The sequence below is a fragment of the Siphateles boraxobius genome, unplaced genomic scaffold, assembly GCF_051911475.1.
Source record: "Siphateles boraxobius isolate OS27281-9 unplaced genomic scaffold, OSU_SipBor_1 8, whole genome shotgun sequence".
In the NCBI taxonomy this organism is placed as follows: domain Eukaryota; kingdom Metazoa; phylum Chordata; class Actinopteri; order Cypriniformes; family Leuciscidae; genus Siphateles; species Siphateles boraxobius.
This window is the reverse complement of record NW_027509208.1, coordinates 23,490,191-23,511,142: the sequence shown is the minus strand read 5'-3', so window position 1 is coordinate 23,511,142 and position 20,952 is coordinate 23,490,191. Positions and strand designations below refer to the sequence as shown.

Here is a 20,952-nt window from a genome sequence, read left to right as displayed (position 1 = left end):
AGTCTCTTATATTCACCAAGGCTGTATTTATTTGATCAAAAACACAGAAAAAAAAACACCCAATAAGATAGTGAAATATTATTACAATAAAATATCACTTTTTTTATTTGAATACATTAATTACTTCAGACGTGTCACATGACTATTCAGAAATCATTCTAATATGATCATTTGTTGCTCAATTATTGTAAATTATTATTGGTGCTCAATTAGTAATAATGGTTATCAATGTTGAAAACAGTTTTCGCTGCTAAATGTTTTTGTGGAAATCATTATTTTGTTTTCATGATTCTTTGAAGAATACAATGTTCATTGAACAGCATTTATCTTAAATAGAAATCTTTCATAATTGTGTTGCTGTTGTTAAGTCTTACCCCAAACTTTTGAATGATAGTGCACTATGGTTTCCAAAAAAAAATTTTTTGAACATTGAAAGTAATAAGAAATATTTCTGAAGGATCATGAGACATATTGAGATCAAGAAATGATGATGCTGAAAATACAGCTTTGATCACAGGAATATATTTGCATTTTAAGGTATATTAGAATACAAACCAGTTATTCTAAATAGTAATAATATTACTGATTTTACTGTATTTTAGATCAAATACATAAAGCATTAAGAGCATAAGGCCCCGTTCACACTGCAGGCAAAAGTGGCCCAAATCTGATTTTTTTGGGGTCAAGTGACCAGGTCAGACTTCTTCAGAGGTAGTGTGAACACTCAAATCTAGCCCAGATCTGATTTTTTCAAATCAGATTTAGACCACATAGTGGCCCGTTCACACCGCAAGTCCTAATGCTCAATTCTGATTTTTTGCTCAGATCCGATTTTTTGATTGGCTGTTCACATTACCTTTTAAAATGTGACCTATATCTGATTGCAGTGTGAACTGTTAGAGGTTTCAAACTAACCGGCATGCGCAAAAGAACAATAAGAATGACATCAGACGCAGCACGCGGTTGCACTAAAGTTCATAAAGTCCAGCGTCTGTGATTCTAGTGTTTGTGATGGTCAGAGCTCCATTCTGATTCAGCTGCAGTCGATCTGTTTGTGTAATGGAAACTTTTGCGGGTTTATAATTGCAAATTCACTACAGAGATCTGTGTGGATGCGTAGACGAAGCCAGGAGTGGTGGGAATATGACGTGAATAGTTTCACTGAGACGCTGTTCTCCTGTGTCCCCGTTTTTCCATTTCGTGTGCATTTTTTTCAAAAACGGAGCGGTTACGGTAGGTCCTTCTAGCTTGAATTGAAGTATCTCCCCATATACTACTTAGATCTAACACCTCACTCTCATTGAATCGCTTCATCGCTGTTCTCCATATCTAGTCAAGTTTTTAATGTTAGGCTACTGTCTGTGTCTGTTGTGTCTAGGGCTTCGCCGGCGCATAATTGTGACAAACGTCGACGTAGATTGACGTAAAAGTCGCATCAAATCCGCCTTGATTGTTCACACTGCGGCCGCATTGAAAAAAATCAGATCTGGGTCTGATTCAGGACCACATATGTATGTGGTCTAAATCTGATTTGAAAAAATCAGATCTGGGCTAGATTTGAGTGTTCACACTACCTCTGAAGAAGTCTGACCTGGTCACTTGACCCCAAAAAAATCAGATTTGGGCCACTTTTGCCTGCAGTGTGAACGGGGCCATACATATGTGGTCCTGAATCAGACCCAGATCTGATTTTTTTCAATGCGGCCGCAGTGTGAACAATCAAGGCGGATTTGATGCGACTCTTACGTCAATCTACGTCGACATTTGTCACAATTATGCGCCGGCGAAGCCCTAGACACAACAAACACAGACAGTAGCCTAACATTAAAAAACTTCACTAGATATGGAGAACAGCGATGAAGCGATTCAATGAGAGTGAGGTGTTAGATCTAAGTAGTATATGGGGAGATACTTCAATTCAAGCTAGAAGGACCTACCGTAACCGCTCCGTTTTTGAAAAAATTGCACATGAAATGGAAGAACGGGGACACAGGAGAACAGCGTCTCAGTGAAACTATTCACGTCATATTCCCACCACTCCTGGCTTCGTCTACGCATCCACACAGATCTCTGTAGTGAATTTGCAACCATAAACCCGCAAAAGTTTCCATTACACAAACATTATGAAATAAATGCGAATATGCTTACTTCCTCCATAACCTCCCGAACTTTAGTGCAACCGCGTGCTGCGTCTGATGTCATTGTTATTGTTATTGTTCTTTTGCGCATGCCGGTTAGTTTGAAACCTCAAACAGTTCACACTGCAATCAGATATAGGTCACATTTCAAAAGGTAATGTGAACAGCCAATCAAAAAATCGGATCTGAGCAAAAAATCGGAATTGAGCATTAGGACTTGCGGTGTGAACGGGGCCTAAAAGACTTCTTTCAGAAACATTAGAAGACCAAACTTTTGATCTGTAGTTTAAAACAACTGACTTGCCTGCAGACTCTTTTTGCCGTATGCTATTCCCCTTCCATAGATGGCACTGACCAGTTCAGGATCTCCCTGAGGTTACAGAGGACAGTCCTTTAGTAAAAAAAATACTTACAATATGTCCATTATCACTGCACACAATATTCGCCTTTTTAACTATTACTACTCAACCTTACTACTCATGCCTGGTTTCACAGACAGGGCTTAGATTAAGCCAGGATCAGGCCTCAGTTCAATTAGGACATTTAAGCAGCTTCAATGACAGGCTTTAGAAAACAAAACAATGGTCCATATTTATGTCAGTGCAAGTTTCTTTCAGTTAAAACAGTTCAACATGCATTTTAATCTGGGACTAGACTCAAGCCTTGTCTGTGAAACCGGGAGAGAATGTTTCTGTTGGTACACTCACATTCAACTGTATGCATTACTGATACTAAAATATTTCAACATGATTTGTCCTTTACAACTTTCACTTCTAGAGTATGAATTCAGGATAGTCAACAAGAAAAACAATTTTTAAGTACAAAAAACTGATTGAAAACTGACCTGCAGCAGTAAGGAGAAGTGTTTGATAGCTTCATCATAGAGGCCATTTCCAATGAGAACGTAGCCTATAGCTGAAATAAAAACAAAAGAGCTTTAGAGGTTCACATCACATAAAAAAACAACAACACATATGCAAACGACACAGTGTCCAAAATCAAAACAATATTTCACACACACCAAGTTCTTCATTGGTATTTTGGTTTTCCACAGCGAAAGGAAACCGACGCCGTTCGACAAACAACTTTGCCTGATTCTGTGGTGACATAAAGAGAGAAAGAAAGAAAAACACGTCAGGAAGTCTGTCAGCCTCTTGCAATCAATCCAATTCCAAACCCACCAATGGTTACAGAACATTACAAAGAGATCCATAATCTATAGTTACAGACTCAGAGGATGTTTTTAAGCTGAAGAGGAAGTGTTTTGGTTTTAGCTCGACACTCTTCATTCATGTGTCTACGTTTTTAAAGAGCAGATGTTGAAAGAATAGTTCACCTGAAAATGAGAAATCTGTCATCATTTACTCACCCTCACATAGTTTCAAACATATATGACTTTCTTTTTTTTTTTCATAAAGACACAAAAGAAAAACATTTTATTAATATACCAGTGTCTCTTTTTCACACATTTACATTGAATGGGGACTGGATCTTGCAAAAAAAAAAAAAAAAAAACATAAAAGCACATTTTATAATGTTTTTTGTTGTCATTTTAGAGCTTAATACATATTTTATGTGATCCAGAGAAAGCAGTTAGGCTATCTAGGTATGAAATGGTCTTTTCAACCACACGGTATCGCAATTTCTGTGTTACAAATATTCATATCATAGAAGAACTGGGATGAAAGTCTATAGTTCAGATATAAACACTGATTTCCACAGAAGCGATCAAAGTGACTGTTTCAATTTTTTTTATGTCATTGAATCATTCACTCAAGAGATTCGTTCGAAAAACGCAGATTCATCCAGTAAAGAAACAATTAAGTATTTACGAGTGAGTCATTGAATCATTCATTCAAACAATTTTTAAAAAATAATTTATTCAGACTCATTAACCATTTTAAATAGATTCCAGCAATTAAAATTTGTCAGAACCTCTAGCAAATGACATGTTATTTTGATTAGTTGTCTGTTCAGAATCTTTGAAACCAAAAAAAATACTAAATTCCTATAAATCCTTAATTTATCCAAAACCGTGCAGCGGTTCTGCAACTAAAGTTTGAAACGAGAAAGTAAATAAATAAATAAATAAATAATGACGCCAATTTTCATTTTGGACTAAAGTTAGTGAACTAATACTTTAACACGGTGCAATATAAAGCAAATACAACTCACAAGGATTTTCTCTGCATTGAGTGAAAAGATGGACTCGCAGGGCGGGTTGCTCCCCTCTTCACAGTCTGGATCCTCTAACTGCAGAATAGATGACTCTGAGGGACCAAAACATAATTAAAAAAAAAAAAAAAAAGGTTATTGGATGCGTCTCAAATGACGCACTATATACTATGCACCATGTACTCAACTGTGAAGTGTATGAATTTCATAAGTTTATTTTGTCATTCAACATCAGGGTTTGATAGCCCCTCCACTACATGAGGAACGCTACGACAGTCGAGTGTATGAAGTGTGCGACCATTAAAAAGTATGTTCTATATACGTACTACATCCTCTATGCTGTTACTGTCACATGGTTTCGTGTTGTAGGACTTTTAATTTGAAGTGTATTTTCTGCTCCCCTTGTTGCATTTGCTGCATCCAAAATCGCATACTGTTTGAGAAGGTACTACATTTGAATTTACTTTGCCACCATTAAAAAGTTTGTTCTATACAGTATGAATAGGAGTAGTATGAATGAAATTCGGACGTACTACATCCGCCATGTTGTCACTGTCATGTGACCTACCAGCATCAGTTGCATCACTCCATTCATAAATCCCCTCCCGTGGCCTCATGGGATAGTAAAGTGTCCATCTAATGCAAATTTCTGAATCTCGCCAGAAGTAGTAGGTCATCCAGGGACTTTTCGCCTACCGTTTTTCAAATATGATGTATTTGCACATACTGGCTTACTGTTTTTGGCATACTAAATAGTAGTTAAGTATCCTATTTCGGATGCAACATTATTATTTTTTCCCGGTTAATTAGTTTCAGTTAATTAGTGTTAGTTGGATTACTCAGTATTGTGCATCATCCAGGCATTTAAAGTGCCCTTTTTCTTGTGTGATCATACTACATGCACTTATGCATTCTTAAACAATCCACCAACAAAAGTATTTTAAGCTTGTATGATTTCAGACACAAAATAACAATGTCTTATTCTATAAGGAACAGGCCTACTGTTACTCTAGGCCAGGGGTCACCAATCTCAGTCCTGGAGGGCCGATGTCCTGCAGGCTTTAGCTCCAATCAGGTACAACACACCTGCCTGAAAGTTTCTATTATGCCTAGTGAGACCTTGATTAGCTGGTTCAGGTGGTAAACATCTGCTAATTGGGGTTAGAGGTAAACTCTGCAGGACAGCGTCCCTCCAGGACCGAGATTGGTGACCCATGCTCTAGGCAAACTGAATTGAAGACATTAGGTTCTTTCAAGATGGATTACTTAAGATTCCTTTGGATCAAAACAAAACCTGAAACAATCCCAAGTCCCAAGGTAACAATAGTTTGACACAATAGCACAGTTAGGCTACTTCCTACAGTTATTACTTTGTTACTACTGAAAATAGTGGACTTGTGCTATTTGTGTTGTGTCCCAATTTTAAACCATAGTACTAAATGATTAACATATTCAAAGACCACAGGATTTGCATATTCCTTTCCTACATGTCAGTTACATGTAAGGATACCATGATATTACCATAGTATAATTTCCAAATCACCACGGTAATTCCAGGCTACATCTGCTGAAACTAAGCAAACATGAACTCAGTGACACCCAATTAAAGTTTTTCTGCAGCATGTATACATAGCATTAAGAAGGATATGCATGAGGCACAAGAGTTTGCATCCATTATTTGAGTTTCTACAAGCATTTATATAGTTATTCCTGAGTTTCTGCATGTATGACGCGAGTTTCTGCATATATGGCGAGTTTCTGCATATATGGCGAGTTTCTGCATGTATGATGAGAGTTTCTGCACATATGATGTGAGTTTCTGCATGTTTGATGCGAGTTTCTGCCTGTATGATGTGAGTTTCTGCATGTATGATGCTAGTTTCTGCCTGTATGATGCGAGTTTCTGCATGTATGATCCCGTTAGTCTCGTGTCACTGTAAGCGGAAGAGAGTGAATCACATTGAGATATGCATCAGAAAGATCAGGACGTGGCAGAAGCTCACCACAGTCCGCCGCATACTCCTCCCACTCGGCTGGAGAGCTACAGCCGTGCTTGTAAAGGTCGCTATTGAAGAAAGTCAAGGTGGAGAAATACTCGCTGGATAAAATAGCTCCGCATAAGTACAGCAGCGACAGAGCCGCCAGCACAACACCCCCGCCAGCAGGTGCCATGTTGTGAGTAATAATGTTATGAGCAGGTGAGGAACGGTGTAGTAGTCTGGGAAATGTAGTTGCGTGGATCTAAATCCCAACTCCCGGCAGTTGGTGATTGCGGTGAAAAAACTACATTTCCCATCAGTGGCACTATAAGCCCCGCCTCTAATGAAGGATCAGGAAGCAGTAGGCGTGTTTTCGTGCTGTCATATGGAGAATGGCATCGGGACTGTTCAAATGCGTCGAGTGTAACGAAGATGCAACCGAACTGCATCGAGACTACAGCCATGGCATACTGAAGCTCACCAGATGTGTGAGTACATCATCATTTCTAGTTAATTCTGGTTTTATCTGGTCTGTTGAGATTAGCATGCTCACAGTTTAGGGCGGCCTATTGTAATGCATAATGCATGTATAGGGAAGCCCCCTGATATCTGTCGCTACTTTACTCCATTTATATTTATTCCTGTATTTACATTTTTCTTGGCTGAAACCCTCATCTGCTAAACACATTCAACGTTAATGCCTGTCAAAAAAGAAGAAAAAAATACAACGAATATACGGGAAACTGCTGTTTATTGACAATGCTTAATACCTTTAAAGAATTCAAATTAATAAAAAATGCAAAATTATCTGATGTTGTAAGTCCATCTTCCACATCTCTGCATTTGATATACATTATATTCTGTTTAATGCCTTAAAAAAGACATAATACAATTATGAAATTGATGTTTTGTCTAATATCGTCATTTATATCTATAGATATGTTTTTGTAAATTAAAACAGTTTTTCCCCCTTTGCAGAGTTCATGCAAGAAGCCTGTTGACAAATACATAGAATATGACCCAGTTATTATTCTGATAGATGCCACTCTATGCAAAATCCAGGCTTTTAGACATATACTCTTCAACACTGAGATCAATGTGAGTAAAATTTATTTTTACTTTACAGAAAGCTACCCTGATAGCACAAGTAAATCTCTGAGACCTCTATTTGATGTCTGCATTTACATCTGCAAGATGTATTTTTTAGTGTTTGCTCATCTGCAATACGTCTCTAGGAACGTTTCGTGTTAGATGTCATATTATAGACATTTAGAAGATGTCTTTAAGATGTTTAATATTTAGAATGTGTGTAAAACTGCTTACTAAGACATTCTTTTAAATGTTTCAGATGTTTTTATACAGCAGATGCTTTCCAGATTAACAGATCTTTATCAGACATCTTAGAAACATACCTGTGCTTTCTACCACACTGTGCACAGAATACAGCATATTGCATAAATAGTAAGCATAGTATTCCATTGTAAACACAGCTTCTGTTACTCTGTCTCTAGATCCACTGGAAACTGTGTGTGTTCTGTCTGCTGTGTGAGGCTTATCTGCGCTGGTCCCTCCAGCAGGGGTCCCAGCCCAGCAATGACCCCGCTGACATCATTCGTTATACCAAAGAATGGGAGTTTTATTGCATGTTTGCACTGGCTGCACTGGGTAAATCATTGTGTTTGGCAATGACTAATTGGATGGAATTATTGAGATGCACTAATTGAGTGGTTGGGTAACACAAAGTGGTGTACAAGTTATGCATATTTTGAAGGTATTATGAAATAGGCTACAGTATTTAGGGGTTTATAGTCGTCAATGCTTACCAAGGCTGCATTTATTTAATCAAAAATGCAGTAAAAACAGTAATATTGTGAAATATTATTTCAATTTAAAATAACTGTTTGTTATTTTATTTTATTTTAAAATGTAATTCATCCATATGATGCAAAGCTGAATTTTCAGCACCATTACTCCAGAAAAAGTTGTGCTGCTTGCATGATTCTTTGGTTAATAGAAAGTTCAAAGTTCAGTAGCTCAGGTGAGAATTAACTCAAAATGATTTTGTATATATAAAGCACCGCATGTTGTATTTAATAAATTCAGATTAGATAATTCTTAGAAAGACACAATCTCTGGAACAGAAGCAACTTTTGCACCATTTCTTGTTCGTCCGATCCTGGGGAAATCATGATTTTCTGACAAACTATTCAATTCAATTCAATTCACATTTATTTGTATCGCACAATACACATTGTTTCAAAGCAGCTTTACAGAAAATGCACGAGTTCACATTACAATTTAGAGTGAACTGGCAGAAACAATTCAACTATTCAAAAATGTTTAAGTTCTCATGACTTGTAGGTGGCGCTGTTCCCAAATTAGTTATGGACCTTCAAATCGTGGTTCCGGTGAAGCGTACCAATTTTCGTTTCGATTGATTAAACATCGTAACTTTTAAACAGATATGAATATCTGTATTACTGTAATAATTCTTTTAAATTATTTTCTGCGGCATGGTCCAAAGATCGATTAGAATCAACGAATAAGATAAGATGGTAAGTGTCATCAGCATGTTAGGATGAATCCGGTGTACTAAGTTTTATTTTCAGAAAAAAGGGTTCAAAAGTTATAACTGTTTCAAATGTGAATTTTTTAACTGGTAATGGCGCAATAGAGTTGGTTCTAGAGACTCCAAAATTGTTCAGATTACTATTCATTACTAGCCTGGCTAACGCCAGACCCTATTCTCGGTGAGACTTGGGTTTGGGAACCACATGTACATTTTCTCGTATTTGAGGCGTGGTTTACGAATGCCCGGCGCCGTTTATTGGGTGCTAAGAATGTCTATCAAATGCGCCTGTACGTAGCTCATGGCCAATCGTTTCAATTATACCAGATGACGTATGTAGGGCGACAGAAATTAGACATGGAAGAAGACGATGGGTAAGAGATTTTTGTGTAAACAATGACGTTCAGCGACTATTGCCGTTTGTGCAAAAGCTGCTCTTTTTTCAAAATAAACTTACATTCTAAACTGCTTAGTACAATAGCTAAGGCTGCATCAAAAGGTAGCTTCGCGTCTGCTGCCATGTTGAATCCACAGAAATAAACAAACTGCTTCGGTGTGTCGCATAGATGTCGTCATCGTCTTGCTGCTCCCTCCCCATTCTGTGATTGGTTGCCTAGATGAGGCGAAAATCTGGACCATGGTATCCATACTGCCTTTCAGCGTGAATAAAATCACGCTGCGGGAAGGCAGCATCGGGAAACCCAGACTAATTCATTACCATCACTACAAGTGTGCCAATTTTCATAATTATCCCACTTACAGTTCATCGGGATGCCAAAGACTCCCATTTGGGAAATATGATATTAAGATATTTATAATGTACATTATATCTATATAAATAATTGGAGCCAAAGTTAAAATGCATTGTAATTTGTGCAGATTTCTTGTTACATCTGAAATTGGTTGTTTGTCATGTGTTTTAATGTTATATATATATTATACACACAGGCTTTAAAGTTCCCCTGTAGTCAATAATTATATCCCTTAAAACTCATGTTTGATGACCAAAATAACATATTTTAAAAAAATGTCCTTGATAAAAAAAAAACGTCAAACCTTAAAATAGCTTGAATGTAAAGGCTGATTTATACTTCTGCGTCGGACCTACGCCGGAGCCTCTACACTATACACTACGCGTTGGTTTTCATTTATACTTCTGCGTCGTTGTCCGCGTTGACGCGCAATTACACATGCAGAGGGAGCATGTGAAACCCGAGGGAGGGGTTCTAGCAGACCAATCACAGCGCTTGCGTCTGTGTAGAATTGACACGTTGCTACATTTTTGGAGAGGTGCACGTCAGGGTACGCCGAAGGGTACGCGCGCTACACTACGCAGAAGTATAAATTGGGCTTAACTCTACACACTTGCCTCATTTAGTATACGTGGTTCTATGAATATGCAAACTAGCCCCGCCTCCACTCACTCACACCATATCAGAGATCCACTCGTTGACGATCACACGGTGACCCGATTGGTTAAAGTAGTTTGTGACGTCAGAAAAACCAGCGATTTTTGAGACTGTCTTTGGTTCACTGCAGTTTTAAAGAGTAAATTCTCTTTGACTTCTGAATTTGCACATGGTTTGTCTTAAAGCATATAAGAAACACCACATAGACATATAAACAACATTAAAAGCTTGGTTTTCTCCACAGGGGAGAGTAAAGTGTTACCTAATTACTGTAATGTAAAAGATTGCATTACAGTAATTAGAATATTGTTTGAGGGGAAAATGTGCTTAATTATCATGAAAATAATGTGCTAATACAGAGATTCACCCTAACAGCCTGTGCTTTGTTTGCTTTCTAGAGTTGGCTGTGTTCTGCACAGGTGTGTTGGTCATTCTCTGGACGGCGCAGCTCTTCTCTGGTGCTTCTTTTGAATTCACTCCGCTGTTAAAGGCACTTCTGCTGTCCGGCTACGGCAAAGTGCTGTTGATCCCGGCTGTCATTTGGGAGCACGATTTCTCCCCGCTCTGCTTCGGCCTCATACGACTGTTCGTTCTGACCTCCAATTCCCAAGCCATAAGAGGTAAAGATCAACAAACACCTATATTCATGGAACACATACAAGTTGAACGCACTCACTGGCAGCATAAGATAAGCGCACACTCTCTTTCATTCACGTAAACACCATGAGGCAAAGCGAAATGTGCGCATAACACTCACAGAACCAAAGTAAACACTTTCTCTCCCTCCCACGTGCTCAGTTTCCCACACACATGCGTTCACACGGAGGGTTAGATTGTTTGCGTAAGGTCCTGGAGGTACAGGTCACTCCCAGAAGTTCCTGTGGTCTGAACAGATGTTTCACCAACACTGTTGTAGGGATATCAAAAGTATCAGTGTATTGGTTCTAAATTGAAACAAGCTTTTGTATCATATCAAACCAACATGAATACTAACAGTCAGTGTTGGGGAAAGCTACTTCTAAAAGTAATGTGTTACAATAATGCGTTACTCCCCCAAAAAAGTAACTTTTATGAAAAGCAATGCGTTACATTACTTTTGCGTTACTTTTTCTCACCTGGGCTGGTCTTGCTTGTTACAAAAATACATTTTGGCAAATGTAAAGGCCCTTTCACACCAAAAGGGAAACGAATAAGCCTCAGGCTGAAGGAAATGCATATTTACATCTGTACAGTATAGGGCACAGGTCAAACACAACTTTCAGCTGTGCTGCCATTCTGGATTAAAGAATAATAGGATACAGGAGAAGGAAGTTCAACACTCTTATTTCTAAATCTAATATAAAGTTATTGTTGCTTATTAGTATGGTTGAACTAGTTGATTGAAGGTCAGCAGCAAAGACATTGGTTAATAAAGTATGATTAAATGCATAAAGTATATTTGTGTAATTTAATATAGTAAATTATAAAAGTTTTGCGTAAAATTCTGAGATTGCATTTTCTGTTTTTATTCATTTTGAGGAATACTGAATGTTTTTGTGCAAGTGAGAGGAGAAATGCATGTGCACATTTAACTAAAATAACCATCATGTTTATACCGCGCACACAACAACTCACTTTATTTCTCTCAACATGAGGACAGGAGCGGTCAGTCAATAAATGTGAAAAGGTAACGCTAGTTTATTTGAAAATAGAAATGAGATAATTTGTTGTATATTGAAAAAGTAATGTGTTAGTTTACTAGTTACTTGAAAAAGTAATCTGATTACGTAACTCAAGTTATCCCCAACACTGCTAACAGTACATATTTACATGTTTTAAACTAGATTTTTTTAAAGATACATTCTCCATGTTCCAGTGATTCTGAACTGCAGTCGGCGTCTGTCTCTCCTGGCGGTGTGTGGAGGCTTGCTGTTGGAGATGTGGGTCGCCCAGGCTTTAAAAACACTGCAAGTGTGTTCACAAGACTATCTGTCAATGCTCTAGATTAGAAGAACATGAGGACTTCACCATCAGGATTATCTCAAACCTTTGACCGGATGTATCAAACAGTCCTGTCTAAATATAAATGGATGCTCTGAATTGATCCAAAACATTTTTCCGGAAAGATTCAAGTGTCAGTGAGACAGAAGGTTTGATTTATAAAACTGTTTACCTTGTTAAATCTCAGATGTGGATGTAGAGACATTTTTGTCAATACTTCAGAGATGTTGTTTGATCAAGATGTTGTATCAAGGAATTTATTGTGAAACTAAATGAGGTCATCAAAAGCTAATTGTTAATCGTTACTATGGTTACCACATGGTTATGAGTTTTTACATGCATATGGTCTGGTATGTACTAAGCTAACCCCTTTGAAGACCGGTAACTTGTTTTCACTTGAGAGTTCTCCTCATACGCAGAAACTAGTCTATATAGGCAGAAAAAGAGCAGGCCTGGAGTTTCCACGAAATCCTGTATGTTTATAAAGACTTTGGAGGCACAGCTTCACATTCCTGAGGTCATTTGTCAAATTCCTCCATTAGCTGTGCTGTTAGAAAACGTTAACTCATATACTGCAGAGGGCTGTTGACATGATGTGTTTAAATACTGTAATGATCTGAATGTCTGCTTTATATTAGCCGGTTTATGTATGGACTTGTGTAATTTATCTCCGTTACGTAAATGTGAAGTGTGGACTTCAGTATGAACTTGTGCAACTTGTTCTGGAAAAAACGCAGGGAATAAATCTCGCTCTTCTTTGTGAAACCGGTGCTTAATGTTTTTTAACGGTTTAGTGTTTCTGAGGCAGTGCTGAGGGGGATTGTGTGTATTATAGGGTAAGTTAAAAAATAATATATAAACAAATATTTATTAGACATGATGCGGTGGTATTTCAAAATATAATTACAATGAATTTGATAGATAGACAGACAGACAGACAGACAGGTAAACCGATAGACAGACAGATCAAACTGCATATTTTTTCACCCGTAGATTGTTATGACTAAACACAGGTCAGGGTTTAATGTCCACAAGTCAGAACAGGTTTTTTAATATCTTTGCTGAACGAAAATACTGTGGTATTTTGTTGTTCTACAGTCACAGTGTGCCGGTCTGAAGGATCTCTGTGTCTGCTTCACAGGTCAGTATCGTTTAGGAGTCAGATGGCATGCTAAGTAAGTTCTCAAATGAAGTTATCCAATAAGAAGAGAATGCAAGGTTGGGTTCCACTCTAAATTCAAGTCATTTACTTTCAGTAATTCTTTGAATACTTGATTTTCAGATGCTACCTGGGTCCATTTAAAAATTCAATTCATTTTCAGTAGTGAGTACAAGTAGGAAAACCTAAAATGTGGCTACATTCAATCCCACTGATATTAATTTTTTAATGCATAGCTCATTTACTGGATGATGATTGGTCAATGAAATGATGTAAAAGAGTCAGTCTCCCTATTACTTTATTGAAATAATTTTCAATAACTTTTACATTTATTATACGTAATGTATTTATATTACACTGTATATTTAGAGGCCAACTACTAAACAATACAGGGCGGTATTTTCCAGGAACAAAAAACAAGAGGTACAAAATAGCAGAGATTTTGATATGAGTTGTTAATCATTTAAATAACTCAACTGGTTTTGGTTCCTGTTATGTGATAACCACAGTTCTGTGCACAAGCATATGATTCACTTAAAACAAATATACATTTTCTATGAACAATGACAACCAGTATGGAAATGCTTGTCAGACAGTTATTGAACAATGTGAGAGGCACACATTGTGAGCGGGCCTTTAGAATTCAAATGTCAAAAATGTTTGACCACAAAAACCAAACTAACACTTATTTCACTTTTAGTATGTAATACTGTACCATTAATGTCACTAAACTGCAATAGTAATCGTTGTTCTCAAACTGTTTTTTCAAACACTCCCCCTATATTTCATTGGTCAACCAAGTGGATAGACCCGCCTCAAACTCACACCATTGGTTAAGCCCATGTTGCTGTTTGGACATCAAAACATTATGCCTGAATGTCTTTTAACATTAAAGGGATAGTTCACCCGAAAATGAAGAGTCAGTCATTACAAACCAGTGAGGTTCATTCTGGCGTGTCACGGAAGCACATTTGAGCGTCTGTTTACCATATTTAATGAGCTCTCTTTATGTGCTTTGATCAATGTTTGCATAGCCTAAATTAAATCTGTATCATATAAACCGATTATCTAGAAGACTGATTAAACTGCTTGATTCATATGGATTACTTTTACAATGTCTTTATGAAAATCTCTCAGGTTTCATTAAAAAATGTTTTCATTTCGGCTTCGAAGGTATATGAAAGTCTTATGAGTTTGGAACGACATGAGGGTAATTAATGATAGTATTTCATTTTTGAGTGAACTATCACTTTAAATCCTTGACTTCTTTAGAGAAATTGTCAATAGTTTCCAATAGTTCCAAAAGGTCTACATTAATTTTTTCATGCTAATAACAGACGTATGGCTTCTTTACCACGTTCTCTGCTGCATGGGCAACACATCTTTCCCTTGTTGCATTTTGAGCAGGAAAATCCCTTGTCAACGTGACGTGGACACATTCAATAAAGATTACAGTAATCCGACTCAATCTCCTGAACAGGTGCTTAGGCCCAAACTCAGGTGTGGATTTCCATTTACAGATTTAGCGCACAGCAATGAAACATCCTCATATGGAAACAATAAAGACAGCCTCCCTTTTGCTGAAGAACACTGTAATTGTATTGACGCAATATCCATTAAATGTACTGAGATATCAAGTTCAAGAAAGTATTTAGACCTGTGAGCAGTGGAATATCATAATATCATCACTCAGACTCACAATTTATTCATCTCCTCAATATATGGCATGATCTTGTGACTTTTAATCTCGTTGTCAGTTTGTTCCTGCCAGTTCAGGGCAAAAACTCAGTGTTCTGCCTGTTAGTAATATGCTAATATAATATAAATATAATAACTTACTATAGCTACAGCATATTATGTTTATAGCATAGCATCTTGCCTATTTTTATTTAAAAGATGTCCTATTATGCTCATTTACAGGTTTATATATAATTTTGTTTTTGGGGTCTACTAGAATAGGTTTACATCATTTAATGTTCAAAAAACTCTTATTTTCCTTATAATTTACATTGTTGCAGCACCTTGTTTCACCCTCTTTCTAAACGCTTTAAAACCTGCCTTCCAAAAAGCACAAGGGGCTCTGATTGGTCAGCCGGCCCCGGCCTGTTGTGACTGGTCGACTGCATATAGCATGTGTCGGAAATGTAATGCCCCTTAAAGGGTTATTTCACCCAAAAAATCAAATGATCTCGTAATTTACTCACCCTGACGCCATCCTAGGTATGACTTTCTTCTTTCAGCCAGCTTTATTAAAAAATATCCTGGCTCTTCCAAGCTTTATAATGGCTACTTTGCCCTAGTAACGTTACGCCATACTTCTTTTGTCACATACTGTTTTACGCCTACTATATCTCATAGGGAATAGGATATGTGATTTTGAACGCAGTGTCTCATGGACATGGCGACAACACACTACTAATGTACCTCAGGCATCATCTCTTTTTTTCTGAATGTTTTTGGCAGGAATTATTTAAATGAGGAATATTGTGACGTGTTCGTTTCCGAAAGTAAACTCAAGACTTCAATGGAGGAAATTACAGTTGACCCTTCCCTTACTCCTTAAACCTACCTACCAAACCTTACCCGTATCACACCTCAACACAATAAGTACATTGTACCTAACAATTTTTTATAAGAAAACATAAGTAATAGTTAAAGACAACTATAAAGTGTGACCAGTAAGGGAAACCAGCATTATTCCACGTAAACATTTCAACCAGTAATATTCTACATGTAGATGACTTCATTATGTTGCATGTTTAATTCAGCAAGTGGAATCAAGATATAATCTTGGAAATAAAATGGAATATAAATGCCTTAACATTTGGCAGGTAAATCAAATAAAAAAAAGGATATTAAAGGGTTGCATGGAGTGCATTGCATTATATGAGACTATAATCCACACAGTAAGCTATGTTCATTTAGACATATGTAGGTCAACCTGATATTACAGTATATGCATACAGAAAATTAGCATACTGTGCTGCACAGTAAACATAATATACTAAAGTATATGCACAATATGCAAATTTTCTCCATATGATAAATAAATTAAGATGACCCACACTACTTTTTTCAATGTAGTATAAAATAATTTAATGTGTGAAATACAATTTTTAACATCCTGATCCATTATTAAACAGGCTGCCAGAAGTTAAGATATTTATATACAAAATTGCATTAAGATGCAAATTAGGATAACCAGACAACTGAATTAAGCAGTCTGAAACATTTATTGAGGTATATATATACATATATATATATATATATAATTCTAAAATGACAGAAAAGTAGCAACAATAACAGAAGGACAATACATTATATTTATTTTATATATGTAACACACACACTAAAACATACAAAATGTATAATTCCTGTATCAATTTTTAATTCAAACACATCTGACAACTTTGAAAAACACATTCCAGAACATGGACTGACCAAAAACATCAAAGTCAAACACACAAAAGCAATCGAACAGAATAATGTATCATCTTTGTATACAAAACAACGGCAGAAATCATTTCAATATCAACCACAGATATCAAAGGGGCCAACAATTACCTTTACCGACTTCTATGCAAATTACCAAAACCGTGCAGGAATTTCCGAGCAGGATCACAGTAGTAAATCACTGCGGGGTAGAAGATAATGAGGAGATATTTTCAGGGTGGAACGTTCCGCTGTTAATGAAAGGGACTGAAATGAAGATGCTGGTTGTAGATATGAAATTACGATAACAGAAGGGCCAGCAATGGCAAAAAAACACCTGGATTCAAAGCCGAGGTGCGTCAAGGCACGATGTGTGTAGTTCAGTGCTGCTTTTGGTCAAAGCACCTAAAGCCTTGTGGTTGCACAAGATCCTTGTTTGTTTTCTCTCGCTCTCTCTCAGAATTGAGCCAAATAAGCAGGTTATAAAATGGAAGAGTGTTAAAGTTTAATCAGAAATGCTGGGAATTATGGGAATTATAAAAAGCGCCTTGATTGTGTCTGCTGGTGTGAGAAAAAAACATTTCAGAGCTCAAACACACAAGAGGTAGAACAGATTCTCTCTCTGCTGATATTAATATTCTTGTAGATTAAACATCTCTGAAGATTCTCAATCAGAATTAGATGATCCATAATGATACACTATTTGAATTCCAGGCATTTGATTCACCCACACATCAAGAAAATGCTTACATTATGGCATGCTATGATAACATTCACAATATGCATAAAGTTTGGTGGATTGATGGCCATATGCACTTGCTAAAACGGTTTATTATATCACATTTTGAATACAGGTGACCTCATGTACGTCACATGACATTTATGCAAAAAGAGACAATGATTTTCCAATGATATGCACTTAAAGTGCAATGGAAGACTGAATCCAAGCAGCAATCATAAGGAAATAAATAAAACATCTACAATACATGATCTAGCATAGGTTTACATAAGTTGGGAAGGATACGCTATGGAAATGTTATGGAGCCGGTTATCGATTTACTTATACAGTATATAGATATGTTCATAATGAGTTACGCAATACAATAGTAAACTGGAAGATTTGCGTTATGTTTTGGTGATGCTGTCACAAGCTCTTAGTGCTGGTTATATCCTGGATTACATTTCAGCGAAGAATAGGTAGCACTTCCAGTATATTATTCAGAATTCATATTTTCAATAAAAACAAACCCCTGTTTCCTGTAAGCACCCAGCGAGCAACAGCTCAGTGAGAAATAAGACTTCTCTAAATCCAGAGGGGTGAAGCGCCAAATCGACAGCTATAAATCCACCAACAGAAGTTCAAACATGATTTACTGTAAACATCATTATGAAATTATATGCTTCTCCCCTTATAAAAATGATCGTATAAAATCTCCAATGTTGATTAAATCAGGAGAGAAAAAAAATACTATGTTGTATATTATACAATAAATAATAATCCTCATTTACATTTCCTATAGAAAGAGTCTGCTGTAAAACTAAACGCCAGCAAACTAAATTATGGCACAGCTTGTTCTCATAAAAAAAAAAAAATAGCAGTCAAGCATTTTATATTGTGATATGGAACGAGTCATGTATCCAGCTGTCCTTGGATGACCCGTTTTTAGGAGATGTATCATTTCCATCTGGCGTTTCGGTTGGCGTCAGACCGGATTCAGTGTAATATTCCTCATCTTCATCGAAATAGCCGTTCTCCATCCCGTACGGCCCATCGGCACTGGACACAGCGGAGAGGTCCTGGCAGCTGCCTTTGTACTCCTGGATTGACTCGTGAAGGGACCAGAGCTGACAGAGCAGGGACATGTCCTGCTGCCGCAAACCCACCTGCGCAAACACACACTGGAATGAGTACTTGCAGACATCAAAGGGACAACAAATTGCATACTAGAACAAAGATTTACTTTGAAATCTACCTGTGGTATTTAGCCAAGTCATATAATGTAAATTATGAGCTTGCATTCCAAATCGTGTTACCTTTGTTCTGACATTGTAATGCTACTAGTCAGCACAGAACATGGGAACCGAAACATTTTTCTTCATCACAGGTGCATTTTAAACATTTTTAGGCATCAAGGAAAGTTATTATTAATGTACGAACCGAACATTGTTGGATATCACAAAAGTGTTCAAAACATTCAAAGCAAACATTTTTTGGGCATCGCAGACTAGTTCCGGACATTCAAATCGAACATTTTGGGCATTAGAGGAAAGTTGAAAATGTACGAACCAAAGTTATTTGTCCATCACAGGCGCAAACGGAACATATGGATCGAGTTCAAAACATTTGGATAAAAAAATATCAGGGTGATGTTCAAAACATTTGAAGCAAAGCTATGTGGGCATATGTAAGTTGAAACATTTAAATGAAACATTTGGGAATTACAGGATGTTCAAAACATTCAATAGCCTATATATGTGTGTATGTGTATGTACACATAATGTTTTGAACATTCTGTGATTCACACCTATGTTTCATTTAAAACTTTGTGTCAAACACAAATGTTCCGTTCGTAACTAGGCTATATATATATATATATATATATATATATATATATATATATATATATATATATATATATATATATATAAAATCATTAGAAGCTAACATTTTTGGGGAATCATTTATATCGATCTAAAAACATTTATATCGATCAGTTTTGGGCATCACAAGCAAGTTCTGAATGTACGATCCAACCATTCGAATCGAACATGGTTGGAAATGAGTGTTTGAATCTTTGAAGTCAAACATTTTTTGAGGATCACGGTCACATTCAAAACATTATTAGAAAACGTTTTTTTTTTTTTGCCATCAATCACAGACTAGTTCCGAACATTCCAAACGAAAAACAACAGGCGCGTACAAATATTTCTAAATGAACATCAAGTTTGAAAACGAACTTTTGACATCTTTGGCGTTCCATAAAATGTTCGATTCGCTCCTATGATGCCCAAAACAAGCCGTCTCGAGTCTCGTAAGCTCACAAGCACTGACAAGTTAAATGAACGCCTGCAGTCAGAGGAGAACAGCTGTTGCTTATTCAGTACACACTCACCATCTCTTTTCTAAGCAAAGCCAGTGCGGCATCCAGGTTAGCTGGTTTATTCGCCAGCAGATTGTCCGTGTTATTCCTTCCTCGACTCAGGTCGTCCTGAATCATGGTCTTCTTCACATACATCCTTTCCATGTCCCTCCACGAGCCGCCGCTGGAGTTCAGGAGTCCGCTCAGGCTCTTGGGCAGAGGCGGCAGACCCTCAATACAGGCCAGCACTCCGCCCGCTGCTCCATTCCCAACCTTACCATTCATACTAACATTCACCAATAACACGCTCTGCTTACAGTCGAGGGTACAGTAACGGCATATGATAGTTTTCTTAAAGACCTTTACACCTTGACGTCGAAAAACCCATGTAACAGGCACCGCTCTGAACAACACCTATAATCTATCGGGCTGGACCTCGCACTTCCGTTCGCTTTAAAGAGACCCAGCACAGACTGGGCGTGTCCAATGACGGAGAGGAGGGTCATTGAATATTCATGAGCATTAAGTTCTGATTTAATCTTTTCTTCTGATCAAAGCGCAGCCGGAGCTATTGTGTGGTAACCTACATTTTCATCACATGTATATTGTTTTGGTTTGTTACTGACGTGTTTTAAAATAATAATAATAGCACATAATATATATATATTCTGTTCTAAAAACGGGATACTTATATATTATATTTACTTTAAGAAGTGTTAAAAATAAACATACTTTAATAAATATTCACATTTGTATAGTGCTTTTCACAATACACATCGTTTCAAAACAGCTTTACAGAAAATGCAGTCCACATTACACTTTAGAGTGATCTGTTATTATCAGAGGTAACTGTTTAAGTTATGTATTTCAGAAATTTACTTATACAAAATCAGTTAGCTAAAATGTATTAATTTAAATAATGTAATAATTTAAGGCAGAACGATGAGCTCATTGAAGTAATGAATAATTGTTTTTTAACAAATGATTATGACATTTAGAAAAATGTAGCATTGGTGCATGTTCATATAATA

The 20,952-nt window shown here is 37.0% G+C and overlaps 3 protein-coding genes across 4 annotated transcripts in view; 1 reads left to right on the top strand and 2 right to left on the bottom strand.

Annotated features, from left to right (window-relative positions):
* ttc13 (tetratricopeptide repeat domain 13) overlaps window positions 1-6,523 on the bottom strand; it is a 29,305-nt gene extending 22,782 nt beyond the window's left edge. The window contains exons 1-5 of one of the 2 annotated variants that reach the window (XM_077220440.1): window positions 6,317-6,523; window positions 4,314-4,408; window positions 3,160-3,235; window positions 2,983-3,053; window positions 2,443-2,508 (exon numbers count right to left, since the gene is read on the bottom strand). In XM_077220440.1, coding sequence (XP_077076555.1) covers window positions 2,443-2,508; window positions 2,983-3,053; window positions 3,160-3,235; window positions 4,314-4,408; window positions 6,317-6,485 — 477 coding nt within the window. In that variant the 5' untranslated portion in view covers window positions 6,486-6,523. The remainder of the gene's footprint in view (window positions 1-2,442; window positions 2,509-2,982; window positions 3,054-3,159; window positions 3,236-4,313; window positions 4,409-6,316) is intronic. The other variant, XM_077220441.1, reaches the window with a different exon arrangement.
* On the top strand, window positions 6,260-13,015 carry arv1 (ARV1 fatty acid homeostasis modulator). The gene is made up of 5 exons (XM_077220458.1): window positions 6,260-6,780; window positions 7,271-7,390; window positions 7,804-7,957; window positions 10,669-10,890; window positions 12,126-13,015. The coding sequence occupies exons 1-5, from the start codon at window positions 6,685-6,687 to the stop codon at window positions 12,251-12,253; spliced, it is 720 nt and encodes a 239-aa protein (XP_077076573.1). The 5' UTR covers window positions 6,260-6,684; the 3' UTR covers window positions 12,254-13,015.
* Window positions 13,016-16,623: 3,608 nt separating this feature from the next.
* On the bottom strand, window positions 16,624-20,396 carry fam89a (family with sequence similarity 89 member A). The gene is made up of 2 exons (XM_077221190.1): window positions 19,955-20,396; window positions 16,624-18,725 (listed from the first exon to the last, which is right to left on the bottom strand). The coding sequence occupies exons 1-2, from the start codon at window positions 20,204-20,206 to the stop codon at window positions 18,450-18,452; spliced, it is 528 nt and encodes a 175-aa protein (XP_077077305.1). The 5' UTR covers window positions 20,207-20,396; the 3' UTR covers window positions 16,624-18,449.
* Between the last annotated feature and the right edge of the window lie 556 nt (window positions 20,397-20,952).